This window comes from Diadema antillarum, unplaced genomic scaffold (assembly GCF_040938485.1).
Source record: "Diadema antillarum isolate AM-2024a unplaced genomic scaffold, OU_Dant_1.0 seq00001752_RagTag, whole genome shotgun sequence".
Taxonomy (NCBI): Eukaryota; Metazoa; Echinodermata; class Echinoidea; order Diadematoida; family Diadematidae; genus Diadema; species Diadema antillarum.
The window spans coordinates 44,680-63,172 of record NW_027272434.1 but is presented as its reverse complement, the minus strand read 5'-3'; the positions used below and the strand labels follow the sequence as shown (position 1 = coordinate 63,172).

The 18,493-nt window shown below is 38.1% G+C and overlaps 1 protein-coding gene across 1 annotated transcript in view; it reads right to left on the bottom strand.

Annotated features, from left to right (window-relative positions):
- The window catches only part of LOC139712034 (ras and EF-hand domain-containing protein-like), a 35,204-nt gene that overhangs the window by 13,175 nt on the left and 3,536 nt on the right, over window positions 1–18,493 (bottom strand). Inside the window, exons 2-8 of the mRNA XM_071623873.1 lie at window positions 10,184–10,333; window positions 9,447–9,537; window positions 6,727–6,822; window positions 5,665–5,864; window positions 4,891–4,959; window positions 4,310–4,376; window positions 3,586–3,674 (exon numbers count right to left, since the gene is read on the bottom strand). Coding sequence (XP_071479974.1) covers window positions 3,586–3,674; window positions 4,310–4,376; window positions 4,891–4,959; window positions 5,665–5,864; window positions 6,727–6,822; window positions 9,447–9,537; window positions 10,184–10,333 — 762 coding nt within the window. The remainder of the gene's footprint in view (window positions 1–3,585; window positions 3,675–4,309; window positions 4,377–4,890; window positions 4,960–5,664; window positions 5,865–6,726; window positions 6,823–9,446; window positions 9,538–10,183; window positions 10,334–18,493) is intronic.

Below are 18,493 nucleotides of genomic sequence, written 5' to 3'. Positions count from 1 at the left end.
CAAAGCTGCTAAATCTAACAATAGTGATGATCTTTGGAGTACCTATAAATATCTAAAAAACAAAGTTACTCATCTCATGAGAATAAGAAAAAAACAGTATAACACTGACCAAATTTTACAAAATCGTAACAACAGTAAGAAAATGTGGAAGAGCTTGAGGGAACTTACGCCTAAATCATCACCCATTTCTCCCAATACCATAAAGGTTGATGATGCAGAAGTATCGGACAACGCAAGTATTGCTGAAGCATTCAACAATTTTTTCATATCTAATGCTACTAAAATTACAAAAGACCTGCAGAGGAATACTCCGCAAATGATATTTGATGAGGACAAAGGCTTTGTTCCATCTCATTCTCAATTTAATTTAAGTATGATAACGAGAGATTTTGTATTGAGACAGATCGAGCTTCTTGGCATAGATAAAGCAACCGGAGAAGATCACATCGGCTGCAAACTTTTAAAGATGACAAAGAATGTTATTGCAGAATCTCTTTGCGATATTATCAACAAGTCCCTGTCTACGGGAGTTGTTCCACGTGAATGGAAAAAGGCTCGGGTAGTACCGATATTTAAAGCGGGAGATATTTCTTCGTTGAATAACTACCGCCCCATCTCAATCTTACCAACAGTGAGTAAAATTATCGAAAGGGCCGTACATCAACAACTGAGCGAATTCATGAATGCGAATGATTTACTACACCCTAATCAATCTGGTTTTAGACCATTTCATTCCACATCAACTGCTCTTGCAAAACTTGTGAATCAGTGGTCTTTGAATATAGATAATAATCAAATTTCTGGAGTTGCCTTCATAGATCTTCGGAAGGCATTTGACACTGTAGATCATGACCTACTTTTACATAAATTAAAGTGTATAGGGTGTAGTAAGACGACTGTAGATTGGTTTAAATCCTATTTAAGTGACAGACAGCAAGTGACCCAATTCAAAGGAGCCAAGTCCCACCCTTCAACTATTAAATTGGGTGTACCTCAAGGGTCAATTCTTGGTCCCCTTTTATTTTCAATATATGTCAACAGTCTACCCGAGTGTACTTCAGAAGGTGTTATAGATATGTACGCTGACGATACGACCCTCACTGTCAGTGCTAATGACGCAACAGTTTTAGAAGAAAAGATAACTGTTGCACTAAATAAAGTAATGGGGTGGATTAAGAAAAATCGGCTTGTCCTTAACACTGACAAAACTTCTGTCATGATTATCGGCTCCCGTGCTAATCTCGGGAAAATTGAAAATTTCAGTATTTCATTAGATGGTAGTCGGATTAAAAGAGTTCAGTTCACTAAATGTTTAGGTGTTTTAATAGATGAAGAACTGAAATGGTCTAAACAAATCGAAAATGTATGTAAACGTACCCAAAAAAGTGTCTGCATGATAAAGAGAGCGAAGGCCTTTTTGCCCCAACAATCCCTAAAATTACTTTATAATTGTCTAGTGTTACCACAATTTGATTACTGTTCTGTTGTTTGGTCAAACAGATTTCAATACCATACAACTAAGCTAGAAAAAATTCAAAAGAGGGCAGCAAGAATAATTTTGGACAAAACATATGACACACCGTCGGCTGATTTATTCAAAAGTCTTAAATGGATGACACTAGACAAACGTTTTGATTTCAGCCGCGTTATGATGATATATAAATGCGTCCATAACTTAGCACCTTCGTACCTTCAGGTGCACTTAGTTAAGCCTAGTGATGTACATGAACATCATACAAGGCTAATAGACAGTGGAAATCTATGTGTGCCAAGATTTCGCTCTGATTGTCACAAGTGCAGCCCAATCGTATCCTCTGTACTTGAATGGAACAGGCTAGATCATTCAATTAGATCAGCTTCTTCCATATATTCATTTAAGAGATTGTTTAAGCAAATTTGCTATTTGTAAGTAACACACGAAATTCATTCTGGGCTTTATCATTCCTGTATAATAGCGTTTTTAATTGGTATTTCGGCATTCTGGTGAACTCTTGCTGTGGCATGTACTTTTTATGTTACTTTGCAATGTACAGTATGCTGGTATGTATCTACACTGTATTATGTCATCTTCTGTATATACGTTTTGCTATTTAATGTACATAATATGTTCATCAATATTATTCAGGGCTCCATGGAAGACCACTATTTATTGGTGAATGGACTACCCTGACAAAAGATTAGAAATAAATAAATAAATAAATAAATAAATGTATTTTCCAAGAAAGTTTATTATCTACAAAAATACCAAGAAATTTAAAATATGACACACTTTCTAAATTACAATCATTCAGAACTATTTCTGAGTTCAAAGAATCCACAGTATTGCTGAAAAGCATATATTTTGTTTTTTGAACATTCAGAGATAACTTGTTAGCTCTGACCCAGTTGGTCACTTTTTTCAATTCCGTATTTACTTGTTGAACTAGAACAGTTGCTTGGACCTATAGTCTAATACAATTTTCTCACTTTTTTTTTAAATAATATATTTATTCAGCGTTTCTCAAAGCACAAGACAATGTAGGAATGGATGAATCGATACAAAATGAAATCAAAGTAATAATAAGAAAAATCAGCCAATAAAAAGAAAAAAAACAACAACAACAACGAAGAAACGAATTACAGCTGTAACTTAAAGGGATAGTACAGTATTGGTGGAGATGAGAATTGGGCTTTTAACTTTTTGCGAGATACCAAGAAAACACATATGATATAGTACAGACATACCATTTTAAGAGGAATTCAAAGTTTATTTGATGAAAATCGGGTTTGGAATGAATGAAACATCCAAAAACAAAGTAAAACAAAGCGATTGTAATAAAGTGTGGGTCCCACACTTTATTAGAATCGCTCTTTTTTTATATCTCAGCCATTTCAAAACCAATTTTCATCAAATAAACGTTGAATTCCTCATAGAATTGCATGCTCTTTCATATTTTAAAAGAGGTTTCTCATTATCTCACCAAAAAAAAATGTTAGAAACCTGAAATTAGTCTCAACCAAAACTGTACGATCCCTTTCATAGGAAATTAGTCAATCCAGCATAATTGACCTACGATGAAATTGTCTCTTGATAGCAACAAATCAGAGTTTACCTCATCCTGTCTATACACATGCCATTGCGTTAAAAGCTCCATTATTTTGTATGCCATTAGTACCGAGTGACACCGAAAACATCCACAATCCCAGGCAGAAAAGGGATGAATGGAGAAGCAAGGTGATATATCTGTTCTATTGAAATCGAAATAATAAATGCATATTGTTTCCTCACTTTACATCAAATATATAAAGATAATTACTTGACTTAAAAACGGGAAAAAAATGTAGACAGAAAAAAATATAATACAAAAGGACAGAAATATCACACGCTATTCTAAATACAAAACGAAAAAGATGAGAAATTGAATGACAACGGAAAAGTGAGGAGTCAAAATTGAAGAGGAAGAGGAAATTTAACAGAGGTGAAGAAAATGAAAAAGAACAGAAAACATCAAATGAGAAAATACTGTAGTTAGAACGGGAAAGTATAACGCTACTGTATGTGTGTGTGAGAGAGAAGAGAGAGATGAAAAACAAAGAGAAACATACGATTCCGCAGAGAAAGCCTCGTCCATGTAATCATTCATGTAGGACGCTGAGCTAAGGAGACGCGTTGTACGAGGAGACATCCTCGACGACTGGAAAAGAGAGTAATGCGGTAATAATTAATATTCATGACAATCATTGTTTAAGCATGAATTCACACCAACACTTGCTAGGATTCAATGGGTTTTTTCTCTTTTATCGTAGCAGGCGCTGTGTATAACCTTAAATGACTGTTAGTATCATCGATAGCCGTCATTTTCATGTTGCAACAAGGATCTTATATCGACTACAGTTCGCTTAATCCTGCACAACATAAAGTAACATGGGCAGGAATATGAGCAATAAAGTAAATGAAGGAATGACAGAAAAAGAAAACACATAATAAAGAAATAAGAATTAAATTACATTAGATCAAGAGAAAATAAACCCAACAACAAATCAGATACAACGAGTTGTGATACAAATGTATCTGTTATCTATAATTGCTAGATAACATGTAACAGAACGCTATAGACTCCATAATTTTACTTTTCTGCATTTGTCAATGAAATCTAGTTTAGCCTTCGTCCCAAATTTAACTATACACTGAATTCTGAAATCCCCATAGACTTAATACAAAGACCACCAGGTTCCCGTACGGAACGGGTTAAGGCGAGACAACGTGCCCCCCCCCCCCCCCCCCCATGAACCCTAAGGTGTAATTGCATTAATAAGCCATGCAGCTCACCCTCGACGCAGTGTCCAGTGCCGCCCGGAGATCGTCATTTGTGTCCTGTAGCTTCTTGTTGGCTTCGCTGCGTAGAAATAGAAATACCAAAGTCAGCATTCTATGCGTAGGATCAATTGACAGTTGTTGAATACAGAATAACAATTAAAACAGTCAATATAAATGAATAGGGGTATGTTTTCTCTCTATAGTAACCAAGCCCACCTCCCCCTTCAAGCCATCTCACACTAGAAGTATAACATTTAAAAAAAAAAGAAAGAGAATAAAGATTACAGCAACAAAAACAAATACGAGTATATTATGGCTAATACAGTACACTGCACTTACGATTAATTTCCCAGTCAAAAAGAATGCCGGTCGACAGGGATTACAGTATCAAGTATCAAGACAGTTTCTGAAGGAAATCAAGTGTTGAGATAAAGTCCCATTCAAACATAGGATCAACGATCCGTAAACTATAACAGACTGGCCTCATATCCACTTCAACCATACAAATTAGACTTGAGCACAACTTAACATCTGTTCCAGCGTGATATTGTATGAAAAACAAACAAACATAGTGGTGACCACTGACTACTTACTGAAGGAGCTGGATCTGTCTTGACATCTTGTCCTGTTCACTGATGTATTCCTGGATTACATCTCGATTGCTGTGGTGGGAAATTGGGACAAAAAACGAAATGATCACAACTACATTGATTCCAAGAAAATATTTCCAACAAGACCTCAGGGAAATACAATAAAGAAACAGTAGAGGGAGCATCTGATTCGAGACCGAAGTAGAACGCCCCTGTGAAGTCTGAAGAAGTCTCGAAGGATTCTCAAGCCACATCTAGATATATATATATATATATATATATATATATATATATATATATATCAATATTTTTTTGATAGCATGATGTATGTACACCAATTTGGATTTACCAAGAGGAGTTCCGAAGGTGGCAACTTTTTAGTGCCTTTCAAAGGTAGAAGACCATAACTTCGGAGACTAGAAATATTACGCAATACAGAATTGTCGCATCGTATTTACGACGAAAAGAAAGTAGTGATCATGAGAAACACGGTCACTTCTGACCAAGAAGCAAGGAAATCGTGCATTTTACGAGGATTTTAGGAACTGGTGATGTCTTGAAAATCTTGATCATGCCCGAGGCGCAAAAAGCTGGATGTGAAAAAAAAATGTCGTAAAGAAACCTGTTGCCATTTCATAATTCAATACACTGGATTTGTAATGTTTAGCCAGCAAGCAAGTGCTCCCTGAATAACTTCACAAAAGCCAACAGTAACACGATCACGTGAGCACATAAAAACAACAGTAAGACAGTGAGAGATTAAGGAGATCAACTCACTTCGTGATGAAGCCGAGCTGGTCATCGTAGTCGCTCTTGAGGGTGACGAGCTCGCTGCGTGAGAGGGCAAGGTTGGTCTGGGCCTCGGTCAGACTGCTTCGGAGGGTCCTGTTCTCGCCCCTTATCTGCTCCATGTCCTTCTTCATGCTATGGAGGAGGTCCTCCCGGGGTCTCTCCTTGCTGACCACTCGGTCTTCCGCCTGGCCAGATGGTATTAAGTGGTATGGTGCTTAGACGAAGCATTTCAGGCGAGTCAAAGAGACTACTGCGTTGCATATATGCAGATTATATACTATTCATTTGCTAGGAGTTTTTTTTTTTCTTTTTTTTGTGTATTATAAAGAGAAAGATCCTTGAAGAAACAACGAAGAATTCATATTAGTTGTTACAAACATGTTGCTTCTTATTCTATTCTACTAGAGATTTCAAGAAAACTGCACGCTCCTGGTAGAAATTCACTGTAGATCGCTTTGATCAACACCTCCTGATCATCGTCACATTGCTATTATTTACATGTTCTCAAATAAAGAGTACTTCCATAGTCATTTATTGTCGACATTGATACATTTCCATGACTTAAGTATTTCTGCTATCGCTGCTACGAGTTTCCGTACTCTCTATTCCCAGTACCATTCGTAAGTCATGAGTGATATTAAAGATTTTATGATTATTATTACTGTTGCAGAACTTTCTGGAAGAAACAATCATTTACGTGATTCTCAATTTACATTGGAAAAGTCATTTCTTTCCATTCTGGTATAATACCGGTTCCTATAAGGTATATTGCTATTACCATTAAGATCGCTTTTTTTTCATTAGGGCCTATCATTATCATTGTTTTGCCTATAAACTGTAAACTTGACTAACAGGGGATCCGTGTCGTGTACTACATTTTACTTTTGCAAAGCCAAAAGCCTTGAGTGCCAATTGACAGAGATACCCCCGTATCGTTGTACACACGTCCAAAGTTCGTGTCATAGAAAAGGTTAGGTGAATAATGAAATAAATGTACAAGCAAACAGGTGTCATATGCTACACACAAAATACCGGTAAAGTGCTTACGTTGTGGATCTGGTTGAGGTTACTCTTCAGCTCGCTGATTTCCGACTCCAATTGAGTTCGCAGCTCCGTTTTTTCGGCCTCCACTCGCTCTCTTTCCTGCACGTTGCGTTGATATGGAATAGTAAGTTGTAGTGGTAAGTTGTTAATACCCACACCGCAATGCCAACATTCTTGTCAGTTTCTTACAATATTGCCTATCCTTAAAAGAGGTTACATATAATTTCCCTTCCCTTTTCCTCTCTTTGAATGTCAGGTGAAAGTAAATGATGTAAGCTCCCAAAGTTAAGAAAAAAGTAAGAAAGTGTTAAGAACCTTTTTAGTTCCATTTAAAAGTTATTTGGCATTAAGCCAAATGTGAAGTAACTTGACATGAAATTGAACGAATGATGTTTCTTTATAGAAGAAACATATCATTCTTTTTTTTTTCTCTCTCTCTACCTTTCATATAATTTCATGTATCATAATACTTCGTGTCATCTTAGCAGCATTGGGTGCATTACTTGCATATTTACATCAATGACAAAAAAAACCAACCCAAAACACACAAAACAGATATCACTATATAATATGTCGACTAGAACACCAGTTTTACCATTCATAATTCAGCAGAAAGATTAGACAACAGAGAACAAAACGGGGACAAAGACAGACAAGTGAAATGTCAAGCTGTTGTGGTCGATACTTGTAGCAAGAAGTATCGCTGAGTGGTACCTTGACGTGTGAGGTTCCAATGTATAAAGGCTTCGGTCTAGCGAGACAAGGTGCCCCTCCTACGGAATTCCTCCGGGATAGCACAACTACGTCACCGGACAATTGCCGCGAAAGAGGTGTCATTGTCGACTTCCGGAGGTCCGGAGTCGATTTGTAATGCCCTGGTTCGTACCTCGTGGTTGCAGGTATCTGGTGTCTGGATTTTTGAGATATACTGTGGTATGGGGAAACATGATCCCCAGCGAGTCCCGGGGAAGCGTTCAGAGGCATCCGAAGATCATGACTGGACTTGTACATGTTGTCCCCACCGAGGTCCGGGGTGGACTTTGGTCTGACCGGTAAGGTAACTTGGGGATAGTGTTTTAAGATGCGATGCTCGCTACCGTACTCTGTTGGCGACTGAACGATATCTGCATCTCGACGTGTGTCATTAACAGCTCCCGCTGAAGGAAACATTTGCCCTACCAAAGGCGTTGCTTGGTAGTGCTTAGGGATTTTGCGGATGATGTTCGAGTTCCGATCCTGGGTTGTATTCTGTGTCGCGCTGGTGGCTTCTGAGCGCGGGTTGTACGTCCGGGCTATCGCTGCCCGAATTTGATCCGATGCGGAGAGATAGGGTTCCGATGGGGTCTGGCAATATTCTGGCTCGTACTCCTGCTGCTGCTGCTGCTGCTGCAGCTCTCGAGGACGTCCTCGCTGATGGGTAAGATTCTGTCGCTGTTGCTGATGGTCACTCGGCTGAGAGGTCTGGAAAGGATTGTATCCGTAATATGGATGCTTTTTCTGAAGCTCCTGCATCGACGTGTCCAATTGATGCTGGTGTTGCCTCTGGACAGTGCTTCCAAGACCGTAATCAGCTCTGGAGGATCCATGGTTGATGGGGTTTGTGTGATGGGTGTACTTCGACGAACTTGTTCCATGGGAGCCAGCTGGAAGGGGTGCTGCAGTCGATTGACCTTGCCCCTTTGGGTGAATCTGGTGCTGCGCTGGGTTGTAGGGCTTCGCAGGTGGCATGGGTTGGGTGAAATCGTCCGTCAGCAAAGATTTCAGAGCTCCACCAACATCAGTCAATGCCTCTGTGAATTCCTTCAGACTTAGCGCCATACTTTATAGCGAGTCTTCTTATTCTCCTCAAGATAATATGTACACAAAGTCTCCGGCTCGTAACCGGCACTCGCCGCTATCCTACACTGAGGCTGTTCACAACCAAACAACATTCAAGGACGATGAACGCTAGCTGATCCAAGCGGACAATTTTTTTTTTTTTTGGACGACACTGAAGAAAGTTCCAAGAAGACGTCCCCAGGAATTGCAACCTCCCCCTCACTGAGATACTAACCAACTTTGTAGAATAGTACGGAGACGTCACATACCAAAAGTAGCAATATGCTACTTAGGACCTTCACTGTCGCTTGTCTTCTTAGTACAATCGTCCAATACGTTGTACAAGAAAGGAAGGATCCGTTTATAGACCACGCTATGAACAGTCTTGTCGGCGCAGCCTTGATCAGCAATAAGCAAGAGTGGTAAATAAACGCATCTCCGCAATACGACCTGTCTACAAAACGGTAACACCACGTTATGATACCATTCGAAATTCGGAAGACGTACACGTCTCTTTCTCCTTCAGAAGCAGTTGCATATCGATTACCTCTTTGAAGTGTTCCAAAAGCTATTCAGCTTCGTGCGCTTCTTGCCCCGAGGACAACAGAGCTAATCGATATAGGTGCACCTCTGTAGTCTTAATTCCAGACACATTATCGTCTCAAACGTTACGTTAAAAAAGGTATCCCGTGTGAATACAGTTGTCACTGATAGGTCATTTTCAATGTCAGGTGATGCGTATTTTTCATCAATGGGAGTGTACATTGCATTGTGAGATGCGATTTGCAACTGACAGACAAAAAATAGCAATTAACTAACAAACTAACTAACATTGAGTCACACAAATCAACCGGACATAGATATTGGTAAATACACTCAGGAAACAATCAGAAGTGAGTATGTACCTCTTTTCTGACCCGCTGCTCCGTCTTTGTCACCTGTATCTCCATCTCATACTCCAGCTGCTTAAGGTGCTCCGCATTGGAATCGTTACTCCTGACAAAGGGGTCAAAGTTTATCAGCTAGATGTTAGCTTTTTCATTCTGCAATATCGGTATCCAATGCGTACATCGACTAATATGTAATACTTTTATATGGTTAACGAGGCCTATCGTAATTTGTATCATTGAGAATTATAATCTCTAAATGAATTTTCACTTATATTGGCATGAATTACTTCTTTTGAAAATGTAGGCATACACTTTCGTTTAATGACAGTTGGTAAGAACTTGACATACAAGGTAATTATAATTATGAATGCCAATCGTGATGTCAACGCTTCTTTCGTATTGATGGGGAGGTACGTTTGTGCCTTGCTATTAAAGAAAGAGAGTGAAAAAATGGCACTATGAAATAATTAATTAGATAATGTACGTATAATATTACACAACCATTCCGTTAAACTTTGATGCAATGAAATGACTAATAATACTTTGTGCGTGGTTTTTCCGACGTTCATGTCATGTATACTGCGCGCACAATGACAAAATCAAACGCAGAGTGCGATATGTTACAAGAACGAGCCATATCAACCAATTAATGCAAACACACACACACACACACACACACACTTGCATTATACTTATAGGGATTGCTGTGTTAAAAATCTCCTTACATATTTCATGTTCATTATCATCTTTACCTTTTCAGGGATTTCTCCAGTCTGTCTATCTCCGAGTTTCGTTGTCTCAGGTCTTTTATGACGTCATAGATGACAGCCTCGAATTGGCGGAGGAGGTGGGGTACCTCGGAGGAGTGGAGCTGTTGGTAGAGATCACATACTTGATCTTGGCTGAGATGAGAAACAGAGAAAAGATAGAAAAAGAGAACTCCTTCTTATTAATGATTTATATTGTGATATATGTGAATATATCTAATGGATATAGATGTTATGATGTGATCTAATTTATCATTTTTTTCTTTACCTTGCAATAAGATAAAATGATATATTTCTCTATGTGTACTTGCTAAACGAAACTGATCACTTGTAGAATTACTTTCGTATTCCATAATTTTCCATTATTTTTCACTAATGTTTATCTTTTTTTTAAACTTATCTTAAATCACTTCGCTTGTATTGTGTTGTGACAACCTCGTGTTAATCATAGTTTTATGTACGATTCTTTTTTTAACATTTCCTATGTTGTATACATCTTCTGTTTTGATGTATTGTACGTGATTTGTTTTATTCGCTTGTACTTTAAAACTGTAAATTGTTATGGAATTTATGCACGGATCCACTGAAAAACAGTCTATGCTTAATAGATCTTTTCGTGTTAAATTGAATGCACGAATGAATGGATTTTGGGTTCTTTTAAGATACTACTTATACAACTCTTGATAGTTTCTTCAAGTCTACAGGTCATTGTATGTAATACAAAGCCTATCCTAAATAATAATAATTAACGGTAACCTTTTATTTTTATCCGACTCGGAACTAACGATTTTCATTCTGCATTGAGATGTACTGACCAGTCTTTCACTTGTTCTATATCAAATCTCTATTACCTGAGAGATGCAATAATTTGAATATATTTTGCTCCCATTCCGATCACCCCTCGCGAAACAAGTAAGCAAAAAAGGACCTAAGCAACCAGTTTGGAGACATATCGAAAATACAACAGCTGACACAAAATCTAATTCTTCTCAGTTAGAATTGTATGTCACCGAGTGGCGTTGGCAGCCATAGACTGCTCAAGAGTTGATAATACAAGGAGGTTTTCGTCAACACTATAAAAGAACGACAAAAATATTTGTCAAATTACTGTCAACAACACGTACGTCAAAATCAAATTGGGGCGCCCTCAACGTGTAGCTAGAATCATGCTTTCGAAGAGCACCGACTTGCACGGACGTACGATGTATATCGAACCAGTAGACTGCTTTCATTATTTAGTATTTTGATATACGCCATGTGAGCAAATTGCCACCACAAGGACTTACAGCGACAAGGAAAATATAAAAGAGCATAATAATGTATTGAACCTCCTGAAGTTTATATTCCAAACTCACCATAATAATTATGATTGTTTAAGACCTCTTGTTTAGTGGGGTGAAAGAGTAAAATAATATATACAACCATCAAAGCAAAACATAAAAGGCGAGATCAAAGAACATTAGCTCTTTTAAACCTTCTTTTTTTTCTAATGCTATACCACTTTTCCACCTTCTTAGGAGAGGAATTGACAAAAAAAAATCAGTTTAGTGATTAATGTTGACTCTACATAATGAGAAGAGAGTCATATATATACTGGTGTCATGTTGCAATTCGTTAATCAAATCTAAAGGTGGATTTCCCTCATTCCTTGAATTTACGAAAGCGATAAACCCAAAGCAATATTCCAGTATATGCATTATCACATATTTGAAAGTCGATAACACTCATATTTGCGTTATTGGTTCAAGTTCCCTAGATTTCCATGAAAATGCCATGTTTGCAAATCGAAGGTGTGCCGTATGTAAGTCTATCTTGATGAACACAGCGAAGAAAAAAAATCGATGCGAATGACGTGGAAAAGACCCTTGACATTTCAAACACATATTTCGCAAAATGCCAGCAATGTTTACTTTGTGTGTAATGGCAGATATCACACTCGTGTTCTGTATGAGATGCGTAGGCGATTGTGTGTTTTACAGCCATCGTTCAAAAGCCATTACCCTATGCCCGTTCGCATACCATGTATACACTGAATACCAACATGTGCAGAATGTACAAGGTATTCATTTGCACTTATATAGAACCAATACCACGTCATGTCTGCTACATGTGTGAATGTACTTTTCAACTTTGACATGGACAAATATATATATATGAAACATTTGCATGCAGAAATGTGGAAATTATGTACCAGCTGTTCGCATCAGTTGAGAATGTATTTTCATCGATACGTGTGCAAGCTTCTATTGCACAATGACTTTAATCACAGGAGTGTTACATGAAGGATACCTTGTCATTAACATGACATGTGCCCTGAAATACACTTGACCTTAGCATGCGACCTTGGATTGGACCATATTACACAAAGATACCCAAATGTGTCTCTGACCTATATTTGGTTGGAATCCAAAGCATTGCTTCTAAAATCAATGTCATACGTAAGTTTTTCCAGACAAACTTAACTTTTGTTGCAGAGTATATGCTGTGACAATGTGAGTTTTACCCGCCTGCATCTCAGGTAAACGAGATAAACAACAACAACAACAACAGCAACAGCAACAACAACAACAAAATGGCTTATAGAACAATAGAAGTATAAATGGCGTGGGCATACTTTTGAGAAGGGGAACACAACGACACGGACTCATGTTATTCCAAAGGTAGATATACGCCATCTGATTAGGGATGCAAACTATTTACGGAAAATTACCCCGCATGCGGCTTTGATAATGCAAACATAGCGTTAAATGCGCATGGGAGTGGAACATATGGCGGTGACTAACACCATGGCACGAAAACGTCAACGCAACAGTTTGCTGATGACAAAATTGTACAGTCTTCTAAACCTTGTTCTATTGTTTTTAGACAAGTTAGACCATGAATCTGACAGATCTATAAAGCGCTATAATCTACAGCTTCCGGATGGTATTATAGACATATCAATATTATATATTGATATGTTTATGATACCGTCCGGAATACATATCAAAGCGATTACAAAGTATACAAATCTTTCTTCTCATGACAAGCTTCTGTCATTTACATAATGTACAGTAGACACATTCATACACGTGAAAAGCATTTTATTCTTAAGGACGCTACTGTTTCTTGATGGGAAATTCTGCATTTGTTAAAAACTTATCAGAAAGAGTAAAATTTTACACTGCAAAAAGTCCGGTGTTAAATAGTGAACACCGAGCTGGTGTTAAATTTTCGGTGCTCATTTATGGTGTTAAATTAACATCTCCGGGTGTCATTTCCAAATTTTAAACTGTTTTTGAAGAGTTTTTTAGTAACTGCACTCCTTGTTGATTTTTGATTTAAACAAGACGATCAAGAATTTTACATTAAAATACTGGATTTTTCAAAAGATGTGAAAATAAATTTACACCAAAGTAACACCAGCTGGTGTGGTCCTTTATTGAAGCTGGACGGGTGTTAAACCATTGATATTAACACCAACAAATATCAAATCAACACCATGTGGTGTCATTTTTGAATTAACACCAGTACAGTGTCAAGATAACACCAGGTACAGTGTCAAATTAACACCACGAAGTGTCAAGTGAACACTTTTCAACACCATCACAGTGCATTTTTAACACCTGTGGGTGTGGTCCTTTATTGAAGTTTGATCGGTGTTGGATTTAACACCCGTGGTGTTAAATCTAACATCCATGTTTTTACAGTGTACGAGCACAGCAGTGAAAATTTGATCAAAATGGGACTTGAAATTAAGTAAGATAGATATAACGTTCTACAGATTCGCTTATTTTTATTCTTTTATTTTTATTTTCATTTTTTGCAAAAGAGTTCTTGAAAAGTTTATATAAATATTAGAAAATGAGTGAGCCGATATAGTCATATCACAATTGTCAAAGAATAACGTAGTTAATTTTTCTACCATAAAGTATAAACTATACCGTTATGTTTGGCTGGATAACGTAAAAATTATAATCACACGTGTATACGTGCTGCATCATCACGGTACGAGTATAAAGACGGAGATCAGAGGACAAACGGACTGTAATATTATGAAATATAACCTTTACAGTTTTATATTTTTACATTCTTTAAAGGTAATTTCTGTGTATTGAACTATAAAACAAAATTATACATCAATTTTGAATAAAGCTTAGCATTTAACGAATTCATATCAGCTAATAGCGAAAAATTGTTTTCCCGACATTATATGGCTACTGTGATGACACATCATGTATTATTAACCGAGACTTGGACGTTATTTTGCTGAAAAAAAAGAGAGAATGACAAGATTTAATGTACAATATAAAGGTATGAGGAGATGACATCATCAACTCACTCGTCTGTATATTTATGTGGACTTTCCTAGAAATGTTTTGTGAAATTTAGCGAAACTTTTTTTCACGAAGAAATTTTATTCATCTAAATTTTCAGGTACAAAATAAATGTCACATACAATAGGTCCTACATAAAGACAAATGATCCAAATTTGAAAGGCAACTGCAAAACAACTAAATAATGTAAATGCGATTCCAATTAACATTAGATACAAAACCTTTAGTTTTCTCAGACATATGTTCGTCTACTTTCTTTGCTTGCTTGAAAAATTGACTAAAATGGCTAAAGTGTAACGATTTCTTTTTATTTCTTACGGAAAATATGAAGTATTTTGCGTACAAATAAACCACGTTGTAACATTTTGGTTTTTCTGTCGAACCAAGTATAAAGGAACTTTGAGTAATTTGAGTTTTATTCTGAAACATAATTTCTTGTATTTGAGCAATAAACCTTTGGGTAGCATCACAGTCCAAAAACTGACGTGCAATTGTTTCTGTGGAGCTTGAATAAAACGTACAGAGGTGTGTGTCAGATAGTCCCATTGCAAAAATTAATTTGTTAACACCAATATTTTTATGTAAAATTTCATACTGAAAATAACGAAGTCTTTGATTCAGAGTAGAATATAAGGAACATTATATATTTTAGTCCAATCTAAGTTTTGGTTAAATATGTCTTCCCATTTCCTTTCTGATTTAGGTGGTTGAAATATTCTATCACATAATGTTCGGTGTATATATCGACATATCTTAATTCTTTTAAACAAATTATATATCGTATCTTCTTGTTACGTCTTTTTTTATTATTATCATTTGCTGATTTCTTTTCAACATATTTTTTCCACTCCAAGGGGATTGCATGAAATAATTGAAAAATACTCTAAAAAATTATAACAAACACTATATTCAGCCCGAAACTGTTCAAAACTTAAAAAAGATGAACCATCATCACTCAATGATTGTTTTATCTTTAATATGCCCCTTTGAAACATTTTTTCTTAAAAACAATCTCATTATTTATACAAATTAATGAATTAAACGATAAAACCTGGTTTTTTACTTGTTCTACGGATAACTTAGGAGAAAAGGTATATTCACACCAAGCCTTAAGAATTTCACGTCAAGCCTTAAGAATTTCACGCATAAAACTGTTTTGAATCAAATTGATTTTCTTTTCTGTTCCGGCCATATTGCAATACCAAATCATATTGCCCCCTAAGTTATCTAAATAATGTTAAAAAAAACATTTCCATTTTCCTCTATTTTAATAATTTAATAATCTTTTCACCCAGGTGATTTTAAGTCATTTGTCAGGTCAGGTCAGGATGATCTGCTACTGGTACTCTGTAGCCCAGTACAACCTGTTTCAGGGTCGGGTTGTCGACGACTAAACCGGCAACCCCACCAGTCTCCAACTGGAGAATGGTGAGGAGGGTGGCTGGACACCCTGGTGGAACTAAAAACCATCTTAAGGGCGTCGACTCTGGAGAGTCAACGACGGCCATCCAGCAATGCAGAAGGACCCGGCCACCCACTGCTTTTTGTTGGCCACGATAGTTCATATGAGAGTTCGTAAACATTGTGGAAAACCGGCATCTGATGGTGGGACCCGCAGGCCAGATGATGCGTCAATGGCTACTGGGGAAGAGGAGCGTGTTGCACCGACTAGGCACAGCTGTAAGGACGCAGAATATACTGCCGATAATCCTGTGCATGAAAGGAGCAGCACAAACCTGGGAAAACCTAGAATCATAGGGACGTGGAATGTTCAAGGAATGAATGCTGGCAAGATGGAGATCATCACAACCCAAATGGGAGAACAAAGTATCAGTGTGCTTGGTATTTCAGAGACTTGATGGCTCAACCAAGGCCGCTTCACAACCGAAGATGGCTACACAGTTGTGTATTCAGGCAAAGACGGTGGAAAGAGGGAACACGGAGTACATTGTAGGCTTCATCCTGGACAAAAACTCGGCTAAGTCTTTCTTGGGTTTCAAACCAATAAGCAACAGAATTATTACTCTCAGACAGAAAGGTCACCCATTTAACATCTCAGTCATCCAGGGGCCCGTTGCATAAAAGTTACTATTATGGTAACTTTGCCATCCAATGGTAACTTCCATGGAATTCTTGATTTTGATTGGCTGTTGAGTACTGTTGCCATGGTAGTTACCATTGGATGGCAAAGTTACCATAATAGTAACTTTTATGCAACGGGCCCCAGGTCTATGCACCAACATCTACTGCATCTGATGAAACCATGGAAGACTTTTATGGTCAGCTCCAAGATACTCTTGACAAGATTCCAAACAAAGGTGTTCTTGTGATAATGGGAGATTGGAATGCAAAAATTGGCAAATCAGAGACCAAGTCTAAGATCATCGGAAAATATGGATTGGGAGAGAGAAATGAACGCGGAGATAGTTTGGAAGATTTCTGCCAAGCTAATGATTTGATTGTTGGAAACACTTTCTTCCAGCAGCACCCCCGAAGACTCTGGACGTGGAAGAGCCCCGGGGACAATGTAAGAAACCAGATTGACTATATCCTCGTGAAAAGAAGATGCCTCTTCACTGCTCAGTGTGACAAGACCAGATGCAGTCTGTGGGAGTGAACACCAGCTTCTGGTTGCACAGCTGAAACTAAAGCTCAAAGCAAAGAAGAAAGAGATACTACCATTAAGGTTTGATATAGACAACATCCCGGAACAGTACACTGTTAGTGTGAGCAATAGATTTCAGGCACTTCTTCAGATTGATGACGAAGAGCTGTCTCCTAATGAACTATGGGAAGGAATGAAAGAAGCAGTGTTAAGCACAAGGAAATCATCCCAAAGAAGAAGAAGAACAAGCAACCATGGTTATCTAGAACAACATTAGAACTTGCTGACAAGAGACAGGATGCTAGGAAGAGAGGGGATATGGCTGAGTGGCGAAGACAATACAAAGAAGTGTCAAAAGCAGTTAGAGCTGATCAGCGTGCTTTCGTTGAGAGAAAATGTGAGGAGATGGAGAGAGCAGGGAGTGATTCTAAGAGGGTGTATGCTCTGGTCAAAGAAGTTACTCAAAAACCATCAGCAAGGTCAGATGTCATCAATGATAGAAATGGTACCACCCTAACAGGGAGCACAGACATAAAGAACGGATGGGCCGAATACTGCAATGAGCTCTACGAGCAGAAGACCCAGGTGGACTCCACGAACAGCAACCTAGGGGAACAAGAGTTAGAACCACCCCCGTTATTGGGGGAAGTGCGCCAAGCAATGAGAGAAATTATGAACGGGAAATCACCAGGCTGGGATGATATCCCAGGCGAGTTATGGAAAGCCTCTGGTGAGGAAGGCATAAACATCATGTGGAAACTGTGTGACAGAATCTGGAGGAATGTGGAATGGCCCAAGGACTAGGGAAGAGCGGTCTTTATCCCGATACCTAAAAAAAAAAAAAAAGGAAATGTAAAGGAGTGCTAAAACCACCGCACCATTAGCTTGATAAGCCATGCCAGCAAAATACTACTCAAGATCATCAACAACAGAATGACACAGCAGATGGAAAATGAGGTAGCTGAAGAGCAGGCTGGTTTTAGAGCAGGAAGAGGCACGAGAGACCATATCATCAACATCAGAAACATAATTGAGAAATGCCGAGGACACTCTGTACCACTCTACCTGTGCTTTATTGATTACAGCAAAGCCTTTGATTGTGTCTGTCATGCAAAATTATGGAACACTATGAGAGAAATGGGTTTTCCTAGCCATATAGTGAAGCTCATCAGCCAGCTGTATGAAGGTCAAGAGTCTACAGTACGAACAAGCAGAGGTGACACAGAATGGTTCAAGATTGGTAGAGGTGTCAGACAGGAATGTATACTATCGCCCCAGCTTTTCAACATCTATGCTGAACGGATTATGAGAGATGCCCTGGGAGATTTCCTTGGTGGAGTGACAATAGGTGGCCAACGGGTAACAAATCTCAGG